General features: G+C 45.2%; 1 protein-coding gene across 2 annotated transcripts in view; it reads left to right on the forward strand.

Annotated features, from left to right (window-relative positions):
- ADAT1 (adenosine deaminase tRNA specific 1) overlaps nt 1-13,354 on the forward strand; it is a 29,749-nt gene extending 16,395 nt beyond the window's left edge. For both annotated transcript variants that reach the window (XM_066582602.1, XM_066582601.1), the window contains exons 8-10: nt 4,514-4,613; nt 5,875-5,961; nt 12,982-13,354. In XM_066582602.1, coding sequence (XP_066438699.1) covers nt 4,514-4,613; nt 5,875-5,961; nt 12,982-13,108 — 314 coding nt within the window. In that variant the 3' untranslated portion in view covers nt 13,109-13,354. The remainder of the gene's footprint in view (nt 1-4,513; nt 4,614-5,874; nt 5,962-12,981) is intronic.
- The last annotated feature ends 1,757 nt before the right edge of the window (nt 13,355-15,111 follow it).

The following is a 15,111-nucleotide window of genomic DNA, read 5'->3' on the forward strand; positions in this document are numbered from 1 at the left end:
CTGCCTATTGTTAGGTAGCTTTACTCTTGGAGAACGGAAGGGTAAGGGAGCTACCCAGCTATTGGAGTCATCTTGGGTGAATTCCCTTTCCATGACCTTGAGAAATTCAATGTCTTCTCTAGCAGGTGCCAACTTGTTATCGTCACTTGTTGTATTGAACACTGTTGATCCAAGACTGTCATCCCAGAGGAAAGTGTTTGTACTGTCTTGTTGGTCGTGGTGCCACTTACTGTTAGTCAGTTTCTCCTTCACCCGATAATGGTGTGGGCATGGATGAAAATAAGTACCGCGACCATTTGGCAAGATGTGTGTTTTAAATGAGGAAATCTTGGTTGGCTTTTTCATCTTGTCTATACAGACATTGCCTATGATGACCCATCCTAAGTCAAGGCGCTGGGCAAATGGTGCATCATGAGGTCCATTAATTTGCTGACGTATTTTGTGCACCCTAAGAATGTCTCTACCCAGCAGAAGTAGGATCTCTGCGCTCTTGTCAAGGGCTGGTATTTCGTTAGCTATAGCCCTTAGGTGGGGATGATGGAAAGCGGCCTCTGGTGTAGGGATCTCTCCCCTATTGGATGGTATCTGATTACATTCAACAAGTGTGGGCAAGGGTATCTCAAGGTTGCCCTTAAGAGAGGCTACTACAAGTCCGCTGGCTCTTCTCCCCGAGACCTCTGTCACTCCACTACATGTACCCAAGGTGTATGGGTAAACATCTCCCTTTATGTTAAACAAATCAAAGAGTTCTGACCTTGCAAGTGATCGGTTGCTCTGGTCATCGAGGATGGTGTACACCTTCATAGTCCTTTCTGGTTGACCCTGGGGGTACACATCGACTAGGCATATCCTTGCACAGGACTGGTCACAAATGCCTTCTCCACAGACTTCTGTGCATGAAGAAGATACAGTGGTAGGACTTTCTGCTTGATCTGTGTTCTCCCCGCCGCACGTTGGTGGGGTAGGGAAACTTGTAGCTGGTGCGGTTCTAGGTTGAGATGGATGAAGAGCTTGTACATGATCTTCACGACCACACTCAATGCATTTGATGGCATTTTTACAGTCTTTAGCGATGTGTTCAGTAGAAGCGCAACATCTGAAACATACCCCAAACTTCTTTAGAAGCTCCTTGCGTTCCTGGAGTGGTTTCTTCCTGAAGCCGATGCACTTCTTGAGGGGATGAGGCTTCTTATGTAAGGGACACAGGCGATTAGGGTTTTCAACCTTTTCATCTTGATTGCTCTTGTAACTGACTCCCTGTGAAGCTGACAAAGTAGAGGGAAAAATATCAGTCTTTTTTACTGACACTGGACCTCTGCGGCCTTTGTAGTCGATGCGTGGGTTGTCAGACTTGAATGGATGTGGACCGGGATTGGATTCCTCATAGGAGAAGCTTGGATCGTTCTTGGATTCTGCAATGTTTTTGATGAACTCACAGAAGTAGGAAAATGGAGGAAAAGAGACTTGATTTTCTCTCTTATATCTTGACCCCAGAGCGGTCCACTTCTCTTGAAGGTTGTATGGCAGCTTTGACACGATTGGGTTTACTCCACGAGCAGTGTCCAGGTAACTCAGGCCAGGTAGGTGAGTGTCTCCCTTGGCCAGCTGTAGCTCTAGCAGTAAGTCACAGAGCTCTTGGAATTTCTGATTGTCTTTACCAGATATCCTTGGAAAGGCTTGCAGACGTTTGAACAGAGCATTTTCTATTGCTTCAGGACTACCATAGGTTCTCTCCAGTCTCTCCCAAGCGGCTGCAAGGCCTGCTGCTGGATTTTCAATGTGGACAGATCTGAGTCTCTTTACTCGTTCTGTAGACTGTGGGCCAAGCCACCGGATCAGTAGATCTAGTTCTTCCGAAGCAGTAATGCCGAGATCGTGAGTTGCACTTCTGAAGGCACATTTCCAGCCTCTGTAATTCTCAGGCTGGTCGTCGAACCTTATCAGTCCTGTCTTGGTGAGCTCACGACGTACCATGTATTTTGCAAACTCTGACATGTCGGTTTTCTCTGACTTCAGGTGTGAAATTGGTTGAGTGGTGCTAATCACATCGTTTGTGGTGTTTTGCATGAGAGACGTAGGTACATATGGGGCTGCCAGGGTATTCAGCCTGGGAGCTGGTTTGAAGTCCATAGGTTTGGTGACATGTGGATATGGAACCGTGTAATTGCTAGAGGTTTGGAGAACCGCTGGTATTTTGAATTGTCCATGAATACCGGTATATTGAGCTTGCTGGGGTGCAGAGCCTTGGTGCTCCATATAGGATGGAAGGTTGGTGTGAGGAACGAGCGGAGTTCTGTGCTGACTTTGCATGCCTGGTGCTGTGGAAGGATGTGCGGCCTGCCGCTCTGGAGAGACGTCTGTTTTGTCTGGAATGTTTGCGGCAGGTGGGGAATTGAAGCATTGGCTTAGTACATAGTCTCTTGTACGCTTGAGAGGTTCCTCTGCATCCATTCCGCTGAAGTCAATGCTGTCTCTTTCGCTCTGACTCGCGGCTTGTTCTAAAACTCTTAACCTTGCTACGGCTGTAGCATGTTCGCATTGTTTCTCCAGAGCCTCTATTTCCGCCTTTCTATGTGCAGCTTCCACTTCTGCCTTTCTATGTGCAGCTTCCACTTCCGCTTCCTTATGTGCAGCTTCCACTTCTGCTTCCTTATGCGCAGCTTCCACTTCCGCTCTCTTCTGCGCAAAGACGGCCTGTATCTTAGTCGCTTCCGCTTCTACGCGTGCTTTTAGAAGCTGCTCACTGAGGGTGGAATGCTTTGAAGATCGTGACCTAGATGTACGCTTGGAGTGCCTGGTAGAGTCAGAAATGTGAGATGACACCTTCTGAAGTTGCGCAATTCTCACTTCTGTCTTAGACTTAATGTCGCGTACTAAGCTGTCTCTTCCTACACTGAGATGTTGGAAGCTTTGCAATTCCTCTATGGAATCCTCTGTGTTTAATTTTCTCAAAGCATTTTCGTACTCCTGGACCTTTATATTATAATGTTCATACGTTGCACAAAGCTGTTGCAGGGCTCCCTCTAGTGGTGACACGTGGAGTGAAGACAGACTCTGCTGAATGTTGGAGACATGACTTAGTAATGTTTCCCACAGTTTTAAAATGTCAGAGGAAAGTTCCTGCTTGAGACTTTCAAGGTTCTCTCTAACCTTCCAGGTTGGCTTATTAGAGCGCCTGTCTCTCTCACTAGACTGCAGACTAGGGTCCATGCTAGCTTGTGCCTCAGAGTGTCCTTCAGCCATGATGCAGCACACAGGATGGAGGTATCACTGAGGAGAGTTATAGCTTGGTGGGAGGTTATGAGCTGCAGCTGTGGTTGTATGTGGAGCTGCTGGAGGAGTCTTTACAGCAGTGTCTGGCTGTATTTATACACTCTTTTTACTATTCTGACTCAATAACATGGCTGTAAGCGTATCGGCTGAAGTAACTTCTCTTGTAGTTATGAACCAGTACTCACAGTAGGTATATGTTGTCAGACAGCATCCAACTCGACTGCAGAGGCATGTGAGAAGATTCCAGGGTTTATTTAGGTAGAAATCTTGTATAATGCACATTCAGCAGTAGGTAAAAAGAGTGATGGTTAGCCAGAGCACAGAGTAGAGACCTAAGACATAGGCTATAGACAGGAAACTCCCCAGCAGGAGGAAAGGGAGGGGTTATGCAACACAGGGGGGTACAGAGAGCCAGGAGGGACAAACTAAAGAAGGCAAGCACTTACAGATACAGTACAGGTTATACATGTCAATGAATAGAGTCAGGTAGATGAGACATGACAGTGCGCTATGTACATCTGTGAAAATTGCACCAAATTTCGATGAGATCCAATGCTACTGGGATGACAAAGATCCAAAACAGGACAGTGGTGACGATTCCACATGCAGTATCCTTTATAGTGTAGATCAGTAAAGTCAAGTGTGCTTTAGTATATGCTTAGTGTCCAACAAGGCCCCTATTATTTTATCCCTTCCTACTGATGGATGCAACTAGGACCTGGTTTCGGACAAAAGGGGGTCGGCATGTTATGTAGGGTTTTGGCTCTACAAAAAATGATACAGAGCTTTTTTTCTTTCATGAATTCATTAGATCAGAATCTCTTAAAGGGGTTGTGATCATGTAGGTTGACAGCTCTCTCCACTTTTGTGTAGGGAGAGTGCTATCACTCTGCATGATGTGAGTGGGGAGAGGCCTGCGTGACGCGGCACTCGTTACTTTGTTTTGCTGTTGGATACCATGTGGAATTAACGTGCGGGCTTAGAGATGAGCAAGTATACTCGCTAAGGCACATTACTCGAGCGAGTAGTGCCCTAGCCGAGTATCTCACTGCTCGTCTCTAAAGATTCGGGGGCCGGTGCGGGTGACAGGTGAGTTGCCGCGGAGAGCTGGGGGGGGGGGGAGGGAGAGAGAGGGAGGGAGAGACGAGTGGGGAGATACTCGGCTAAGGCACTACTCGCTCGAGTAATGTGCCTTAGCGAGTATACCTGCTCATCTCTATGTGTGATCTCTTTCTTACAGCAATTAGTTGGTGCGCAGTTCCACATCAGCCACTAGATGTCACTGCTAATGGCTACAGACAAGGTACAACGAAGAAAGCAATTGGGACGCCACAGTCCAGGTAAGCGATACTGTAATGTATATTCAGTGATGTCGCCAGAAGGGGGTTGTAGAGATTCTAGTTACATCTGGGCCGCAGGTTTGTTACAGTGTTAGCTAGTAGAACAAAATGAGATTGTTCTCGGTAAGAGAAACTAAGCAATCTTGTAGATGCATCTTTCATTGCCTAACAGAAAGAAATGATGTTGCAGGAAGCTTTCGAAACTACTTGGGTTTCTTCATCAGGTTCTATAAAGAAAAGTCTGATGAACAATCCTAAGTAGTTATGAAAGCTTTCTGTAATATAATTTCTTTTTGTTAGCCAATTCAAGGTGTTATATCTACAGGATTACTTTATTTCTTTTAGGCCCCATTTACACGATGCGGACAGCACATCCCAGTGAAGCTTGTTTCTGTGCTGTTATATAGGAGCAGGTTTTGCTGCATTGCTCCTGTGCTGTTACACAGGAGCCAGGATCACTGGCATCGCTGAAAGTGCTGCCGGCATGGGGGCGGGGAGGCCGAGGAGCGCTCTTCCCCCGTCTGGCTCCATTCACTGGAAGCAGACAGTCGTTTAGGTTTCTGTATGCAGAACCTAAACGACTGAGCAACTTTTGCTCAGTCATTCAGTCTCTGCATGCATTTACATGGGACGACAATCGTTCAAACTCCTGCAGGAGTGCAGTGATTTGAACAACTCTGAATGATAATTGTCCCATGTAAATGGGCCATTACTGATTGCAATCACATGTTGTCAGACTGAAGCACATAAACGAGTGCCATCTACATTGTTTGCTTTTAAAAAGATAAGGAAAAACCCAAAAATTGCAAATATCAGTGGTGGTTTGATCTGGCGTCGTGATGACTTACGCTGATTGCATAATAATGTCATAACTCAGAATAGATGCTATATAATTAAGGCCCTTTAACACAACCCTATGGTCGGGCATGATCATTTGTTCACCCAATCGTCAGGCCTTGTGAAGCTGCACTCAATTAGCCATCAAATGAGCATATATTTGATGGACAGCTGAGAAAATAATCATTGTGCACAGCACATCTCCCCGCGTAAATGAGGGATGTGCTACTGACAATGATGGTACTGTATTGGGGACGAACAATCACGTTAGAGATCGTCCATCCCCATTGTATATTGCATCAGCCTGTGTAAAGACCATTTCAAAGAGCGATCATCTCTTCAAATAGAGCCCATCAAATGGCTGCACGAATATGGGCCCTTACTGCTGTACGTAATGGGTGGCGATTTCTCTTTATTTCTTCAGATCCCGTATCTGTAAAGTGGAATTATTTCATGTATTCCGTCATCTGCTAGAAAATCTGTCAAAGGAGCAGATGCCAGAGTCGCTCAGGTAAGACTATTATACTTGAGCTACAGAATAGTGATGAGGGGCCAATACATCGTAGCCCGGAGATGACCGCTCCACCTTTATCGCATTTGTTGTAGTTTTAATTAACGATAAAGCTGGATATGTCATTATAAACTCTGCAGCACATAGAATGGTGTCGCTGATCAGAATAGAGATCTGCACAAGGCTTACTGCCCAGAGGAATTGCCAAAATGGTGTAACCGTCCCCAGATTAGCAGCTCTACTTTCATAGGGTGTGACAACTTGGCCAGTTGACGCTTCTAAGGATTTTCGTGAGAGGCTTGTGATGTCACCCTATATTGGGATTCACAGATGGGCGGATAAAAAAAGTATTCATTGTTTAACAGCCGTTCCACCCATATTGCATTTGGAAATGGAAAAGAATCTCCCCCTCTATGCCCTCAATCCTAAAAAGGCACTCGTTGAGATTTAAGCTATGCAATGAAATGTTATAATTAGTTTTATTTTTTTCCTGTTTTTAAACTCTCTGCTTGCTGTCAGTGAAGGAAAATATGAAAAACTTTTGGTACCGTGTTAGCCAGTAGAGCAAAGTGTGATTGTTCTCAGTAAGAGAAACCAAGTCATCTTGTAGCTATGATACATTTTAATTAGAGATGAGCGAGCACGCTCATTTAAGGCAGATACTCAAGCGAGCATCGGTCTTCTCAAGTAACTGATTACTTGTCCGAGCAAATGCGGGGGAAGGGGGGGGAGTTTTCTTTCATCCTCCCCCCCCTCTCCCCCCCGCATTTGCTCGGACGAGTAATCAGTTACTCGAGAAGACCGATGCTCGCTTGAGTACCTGCCTTAAACGAGCATGCTCGCTCATCTCTAATTTTACTGACTAACAAAAATACATGATGTTATAGCGAGCTTTAGAACCTCCGCAGGGTTGTTAACTATTTTTGTTAGCCATTTAAGGGTATCATATCTACTAGATTACGTGGTTTCTCTTACTGAGAACAATCACACTTTTAAGGGAAATAGTCTTGCTAATTCCCGTAACCTAACATGTGACAGCTAAAAGTATCCTAGGATTGTATCCAGTCTAGGCAATCCTCTGTGTGCTGAGGACTACAGACTGATGCATTTTACCTTACGGTAGGTTATCTATAGTTGATCGGCTGCAGTCCTGTGTTTGGGAACCTTGCTGATCAGCTGTTCGGGCACCCACTCGCAGTGTCATATCACTGTATATGGAGCGGAAGCAGATAGCTCCAACCCCTGTGTAGTGGCTGGCGCTGGTAATTTCAAACACACCTGTCATTGCTTTTAATGATAGCTGAACCTGCAGTTACCAGTAACGGCCATTACACAGAGTCAGAGTGATCTGCTTCCTCTCCATATACTGTGTTGTGGGTGTTGAAACAGCTGATTGTCCAGAGTCCCAATTGGCAGACCCCAGCCAATTAACTATTGATGACCTATATTGAGGATGTCCAGGGCCAAAAATGATTTTCAAAGCTCCTCAGCCTGTTATAAAGAGATGAGCGCCATACTTGCTTTCCCTGCTGGGGTCCCCCGCCGGTCTTTACTTCCGGCAATGACCTCAGCATGTGACTGCTCCAGCTAATCAGCCAAATTGAGATAGAAATTGGCTGCAGTAAGCACCTGTCCCTGGTGACGGTAACATCATGCCTGGCTCGCTGCAAGTAAGGACCACGCACCGGCGGAATGGAAGCAGGGGAGCAGTGGGGGAGGTGAATATTGCTTCTTTTTTTTACAACAGTTTCAGCAGCTTTGAAAACTTTTTTTATTGTCGCCGGCTAACCCCTTTTAGCAAACTCTTTCGATGGGGATACTTTTAGCGAACCTTCGTGTTTATGAAATATCTCCCCTCTAAAGTTTTGTAGCTTCTGGATGTAAAGAAAGCAGAGATCCTGAAAATGGGGAGGAGTTGAAACGCTAAGTCTATCTCACAGCGTTGTGATTAAGCATAATTTGCGGAAGCCCCTTTAATTTTGTAGCGTGTGATGGGTAAGCAGCGCTTTGTGTCGTCGTTGGACACCCACGTCGCTCCTTGTAGAGGGGATTATAGCGTACGATGGAAACTAGAAGTCGCCCTCTCGGATGTGGCCTCTTTCGAGCACTGAGGATTAGACCCTACCACTCCCAGACCATTGCTGCTGCTGCTGCTGCTGTTAAATATCGCTTGCTTTCCCAAAGTCAGAGCTGGCAATATGTCCAGGAAAAGTTGGCTAATGTCTGCAGGAGGGTGCAGTCCTGGTGTCACGATTACACAGAGGCCTTTCTATGAATGAGTCGCCTATTGCCAAGAGGACAAGGGATTGTTTTACAGCATACTTTCTGCAGCCGCACTTACAAACCAAATATGTAGATGGGTTTAATATCTACTTATTTGATTGCTCTTCATGTGGACTTTTTATTGGGGTCCCTTTATCAGCCTTCCTCACACAGCTGTATGGCTCCATTAGATTGTACAGTATTGTGCAAAAGTTCTAGGCAGGTGTGAAAAAATGCTATTAAGTAAGAATAATTTCAAAAGGGTTAATAGTTTATCTATTAACAAAATGAAAAGTGACTGAACAAAAGTAAATTCTAAGACACATCTATATTTGGTGGGACCACCCCTTGCTTTCAAAGCAGCATCACCTCTTCCAGGGACACTTGCACACAGTTTTCATGTTCAAAAAGTTTTATTGAACGTCCGTGGACAGAATACAATTAGAATTTGAAAATAGTACATCGAATAAGAATCCGACTGTTTGTAAATACAGAGACGGTATTCACATCCCGGTTTGATATCGTCTTCTATGTAATTATATAGAGAATGAAATAAGCATTTGTGTCGTGTCCAGTGGGTCTCACCGAGCGCCGCCACCTCCCCTCTTGTCCCATTTAATCCAGAAATATATAAAAGTGTGTGTGTGTGTGTGTGTGTATATATATATATATATATATATATATATATATATATATATATATATATATATATATATATATATATATATATATATATATATATATATATATATATATATAGTTTAGAGAGAAAAACCAAAGAAAGTGAGAAAAAGAAGAAAATCAGAAAGAGGGGTAAGTAAGTGAATTTAGGGAAGGGGAGATAACCTGAGACCATAGGCCAATATTGTTCATGAAATTTCACCGATTTCCGTATCCAATCGCCTGAGGTCTCTCATGTCATCAAACCACTCCTCAACCAAGATGGGAGGGAGGGGGAGTCTCGAAACTCCACCCAAATGGCCCAAGTAGCTTAAAATTTGGAGTAATCTGATTCAAGGTCATTACATCTGAGCTCCTACATATATTTCAAGGAGTCTATGGCCTCCAGCTGCACTTCTCTCAGGATCACAATACTCTGTCTCCAATATTTGGGGATTATCTGGCTCATTGACATACGCCGCCTGCAGACTGCAGGTCGGATCACGCTGCGAGAATTCTCGCAGCCGGACCCGACCCGCGCCCCTGCAGGGACCAGTGCAGGTTTCACCTTCTCCCACGGTTCCGGCTATCTGATGTGCCAGCTGCCGGCCAGCTGGCGCATGCGCAGAGTGGAGACGGCGGCCCGGGAGTGACATTTCTGTGCTGGCCTCTGTGAGACCCGCACAGAAATAGAGCATGCCGCGATTTGTTTTCCGCATGTGATTTCACATGGACAAATCACGGCCGTCTGCCTAGGATTGCATTTTTTAATGCAATCCTATGGCAGCTTCCACGGGTGGAAATTCTGCAGGAAATCCCGCCGCAGAATTTCCGCCCGTGTGCAGGGGGCCATAATAAAGTGTCTGAGCAAATTGCACGTAGTTTTTGAAGGAACTCGGCAGAGAGATTGTTGCAAACATCTTGGAGAACTTAAAGGGGTTGTCCCGCGCCGAAACGGGGTTTTTTTTTTTTCAACCCCCCCCCCCCCCGGTTCGGCGCGAGACAACCCCGATGCAGGGGTTAAAAAAGAACACCGGAGAGTGCTTACCTGAATCCCCCGCGCTCCGGTGACTTCTTACTTACCTGCTGAAGATGGCCGCCGGGATCTTCTCCCTCCATGGACCGCAGGGCTTCTGTGCGGTCCATTGCCGATTCCAGCCTCCTGATTGGCTGGAATCGGCACGTGACGGGGCGGAGCTACACGGAGCCCCATTGAGAACTGAAGAAGACCCGGACTGCGCAAGCGCGGCTAATTTGGCCATTAGACGGCGAAAATTAGTCGGCTCCATGGGAACGAGGACGCTAGCAACGGAGCAGGTAAGTGAAAAACTTCTTATAACTTCTGTATGGCTCATAATTAATGCACAATGTACATTACAAAGTGCATTATTATGGCCATACAGAAGTGTATAGACCCACTTGCTGCCGCGGGACAACCCCTTTAACACAGATCTTCTGGGGATGCAGGCTCGCTCAAATCCTTCTGTCTCTTTATGTGATCCCAGACAGACTTGATGATGTGAGATCAGGGCTCCGTGGGGCCATATTACTTCTGGGACTCCTTGTTCTTCTTTACACTGAAGACCATTCATAATGACACTGGCTGGATGTTTTGGGTGGTTGTCTTGCTGTAGAATATATTTGGAGTTTATCAGATGCCTCCCTGATGGTATTACATGATGGATAAGTATCTGTCTGTATTTCCCAGCATTGAGGACACCATTAATCCTGACCAAATCTCCAACTCCTTAGCTGAAATGCAGCCACAAATCTCCACCATGCTTCACTGCTGCCTGCAGACACTCGTTATTGTACCGCTCTCCACAATGCTTCACTGCTGACTGCAGACACTCATTATTGTACCGCTCTTCACCATACTTCACTGCTGCCTGCAGACACTCGTTATTGTACCGCTCTCCACAATGCTTCACTGCTGACTGCAGACACACATTATTGTACTGCTCTCCACCATGTTTCACAGCTGCCTGCAGACACTCATTATTGTACTGCTCTCCACCATGTTTCACAGTTGCCTGCAGACACTCATTATTATTGTACCGCTCTCCAGCCCCTCCGTGAACAAATTGCCTTATGTTACAGCCAGATATTTCACATTTTGACTCCTGAGTGCAGAGCCCCTGCTACCATTTTTCTGCACCCCAGTTCCTAGGTTTTCATGCATGGTTGAGTCGCTTGGCCTTGTTTCTGTGTAGACGGTATGGCTTTTTGGTCACAGTTCTTCCATGAAGATTACTTTCTGGCTAGACTTATCCAAGCAGTAAACAGATGTACTCGGGTCCCACTGGCTTCTGCCAGTTCTGAGCTGATGGCGCTTCTAGACATCTTCCACTTCTGAAGGGTAGTAAACACAATGTGTCTCATCTGCCACTCTTAAGTTTCCTTGCCCAACCACTGCGTCTGCTGTCCTTAACGTTGCACTTTTCTTTGTGCTTCTTCAAAAGAGCTATAACAGCACATCTCGAAACCCCAGTCAGCTGTGAAATATTTGCTCGGGAGAGACCTTGCTGAAGCAGTATAATTACCTTGTATCTTGTTGCTGTGCTTGTCACGGTGTATGACCTGTGACATGAAACTGTCTTCCACAACCTCACCTTTGTAGCAGTTCGGTTTACTCCGTTTTAAACCTCTTACACAGCTGTTTCTCTTTTATATGCAAGTTAAAATACAGTCATTATAACCTGTTTCGTATAATTGGTTAATCATGCCCCTGACTATAATCCTGGAAAATTCCTGACTATGTGCAAGTGTACCTAGAAGAACGGGTGTTGTTGTGAAGGTAAACGGCGGTCACACTAAATATTGATGGGATTTAGACTTCTCTTTTGTCCATTCACTTTGCATTTAGTTAATCGACAAAAATAAATGAACACTTCCGTTTTGAAAGCGCTCTTACTTTGCAGAATTTTTTCCACACTTGTTTAAAACTTTTGCACAGTCCTGTAGATAAGAGCGATCAGCCTGGAGTCCAGAACAGAAAGGAGACCGAGCTGCTCTGTGTAGACTGGATACATTGTAACAAGCCCATGAGGTATGTGAGCAGATATAGGTTCATGAACTGACAGCAAGCGGAGATAATGAAATGAAGATGAATTGAAAAGAAAGTCCATTTGGGAGTTTGCTCCTGCCCCGTCTTCTGGTGCAATGTTTGCTTAATCAGAAGCTGCCTACAATTCTGATCAGTATGGCCGGAGCAGTTCAGTATCGGCCCGACATTCTGCTGTTATCAGTAGAGTCATATGGCTAATAAAGCCCCTTTTACACGGGACGACTGTCAGGAATGCCAGTGCCCGGCAGCCCTCCCAGCGATGATCGCTCCCTACAGGGGCGATCACTGCTCAGTAAATGGTGGCGGACAGAGCGGGACGAAGATCGTTCTGGCCCCCGTCCTCCATTCCCAGTAAACAGGCTATCGTTGATAGATGAACGGTGCACAGTTATAGTGGAAGCCACTCAATCTAATGTGCGATTTGCATGATAATCCGTGTAAAAGGGGCTTTACTTGTTGCTCAGTGTCTGAATGCATGCTATTGTCCCTAATGTTAACTTATGGGGGTCACATAAGGACATAGTAGGATCTGAAGTGCGGCAATACTTGTGTACACACCTCATGGTCTCCGCATGCTGCAGGTCCATTCTTATCTAGTGTTCTTGCATCCCAACAGCTTGGATGTATACTCTGCTATAAGACAGCTGTCCGGATGTGATCTGTTGGATTAGGTTTAGGATGAGAGGCAGATTCGGTTTTATCACATCCTAGCGCCGACGCCACACCTTCACCCCGCTGATATGGACTTATCCCTAATTGCCCTTTTACACTGGTTGAGAATCATTTAAACGCCTGCACTAGCGCTAACGACCTTAGTGGTGACATCAGCGCTCGTGCAGGCGTATCAATGACACACTACACTGCTGGATCGCAGGCTTCTCGCTCAGCGCTTCACCTTCTATGTGCAGCGGGGAGCGTTTACACGTAACGAGACGCCAGTGATAGTGAATATTTTTTGCATTTACACTGAATGACTATTGCTTCAATTAGTTCATTCGTTAATGTAGAATATTTTCTCTTTTTCCTTCCAGGGAACTGAAGACCTATTGCGATCACAAGGAAGCTGCTCTGTCTTACCAGGAAGCCTGGAGGCGGCTGCGAGAGCAAGTATTTACATCCTGGATCCGAACGTCACGTGACTTCCTGAACTTCAGCTGAGATACCAAGTGCAAATCACTGACCTGCTTCAACCACGGTTGTGGGAGACAGGCACAGAAAGATGGGTTAACCCCTTGGTGATGGGCACGTCCATCCAAGTGTAAGACTCCTCCTCAACCTGGAAATGTATTTTTTTTCCTAGTTTTTTCAGCAATTTGTGGCTCGACAGCTATAGCAGGAATGTGCTCCAAGGGGTTGTCACTGATTTCATACATACAAGTAAAGGAAAACCTGCCTGTTCTAATATCTCATTGCAGTGAATCATTTTGACACTGAAAAATTAATTTAGGGGTCACTACATTTATGTGCTCTTTAAAGGGGGTACCTGAACTATAATCATTACATGGGTATTCCCCTCCTGGAAATCCTATTTCAATGTGTTTGAAATTGCAATTCAATGCACTCATAAGATATTTCCAATATGCTCTGTTCTCCAGGTATTGATTCCTCTGGTTGTTTACTGCTCGTTGCCAGGGAAACAGAACACCTTTCTATGGAAAGAAATAGAACACCGCAGTAGCTGGTAGCGAAAGAGAAAGCTAGTGCGCATGTGACCGGGAATCCGGGCCGCTGGATTTAGATGAAAGAAGTGCGCCTGCGGCATCCGCCTCTGCTATTTCTTTCCATAGAAGAGGAGATCCGTTTCCCTGGGGATAGGCGGTAAACAACCAGAGAAGAGAGCATTTTGGAAATAAACATCTTGTGAGTACACTATTTTGCAACCTCGAATACCTTGAAATAGGAATACCCCTTTAATGATTGAGTCATTACGGTCTCAGTTTGGGGTCTGCATGTTAGGACCCCCACCGATGTCTAGAGCAAGAGAAGCTGGCAGCTTGTTTCTCCCAAAGTGGTGGTTTGTATTGGGGTACGTTCACATTTAGTGGAAAATCCGTACCAAATTCTGCATCGAAATAGTAACCAATGGAGCAAATCCTCAGCTATTGCCCTTTTGATAGAAGGGATGACGTCTGCTGCCGCTCCACACCAAAATCCACACCATTTTCTGCTACGTGTGAATGCACCCTTAAAAGGTAAATTGCTGTGACCCCTTTGCACTATACATCTGCCAGCTCAGACTCCCACGGTTAGACATTTGTATATCCTACTGCTACGTCATCTATGTTTATAGTGCCAAAATCCTTTAAGGATACTGCCCTTTTTTTTTTTTTTTGCTCATTTTTGGTTCCCCCCCCCCCACTCCGTATAAAAAAACAAAACACTAATTTTCCCCTCAGTGGCACTATTAATTGTAATGAAAATCTTAATTTTTAAGTGGAGTGAAATAGCAGAATTGCATGTTTCCATCTTTGGGGGCTGTCTTGTCCTTACATCGTACACTCTGCAGCAGAAATGACATAGCTGCTTTATTCTGGGGGTCAGTACCATTATGACTTATAACTTTTTTTTGCTATACTAATTTTAAAACATTTTCTGTCGCCATCTTCTGACAGTCATAACTTTTATCTTTCTGTCAATGGGGTTTTGAGGACTTGTTTTTTGTGGGACCACCTGTGGTTTCTACTGGGACCATTTTTTTTTTGCATGGAGACAAGGTGACAAAAAAAAACAAAACAAAAAACACATGGCATGTATTTTTTTTTTTAATCACTGAAGCCCCATTCAAATTGAAGTGATGTGCTTGCACGACCCGCATTCTGATTCAGTCTCCTCCTCATTGGAGGAGGACAACAGGGAACATGGGCCCCTCGATCTCAGATCTATTGCATTACAGGAAGTTATCCCCTATCCCATGAATAGGAGATAGAGGGGTTGTACCAAGATTGCAAGTGAACGGCCATGATTTCTGTGATAAAATATCGAACATTTGTGTGATGTGTATGGAGCGGGTTGGGCTCTGCTCACTCAGGACGCTCATATGTGTTCTGGGGTATTAAGGGGCCAAACCTAATGTTGAAAAAAAAAGGCTGATTGTTTAGAGTTCATTCAAACCCAAGGACCGATGGCCCCATAACAATCTTATTATGGCTGGTATAGGAGAC

This window comes from Eleutherodactylus coqui, chromosome 11 (genome assembly GCF_035609145.1).
Source record: "Eleutherodactylus coqui strain aEleCoq1 chromosome 11, aEleCoq1.hap1, whole genome shotgun sequence".
Classification (NCBI taxonomy): Eukaryota; Metazoa; Chordata; class Amphibia; order Anura; family Eleutherodactylidae; genus Eleutherodactylus; species Eleutherodactylus coqui.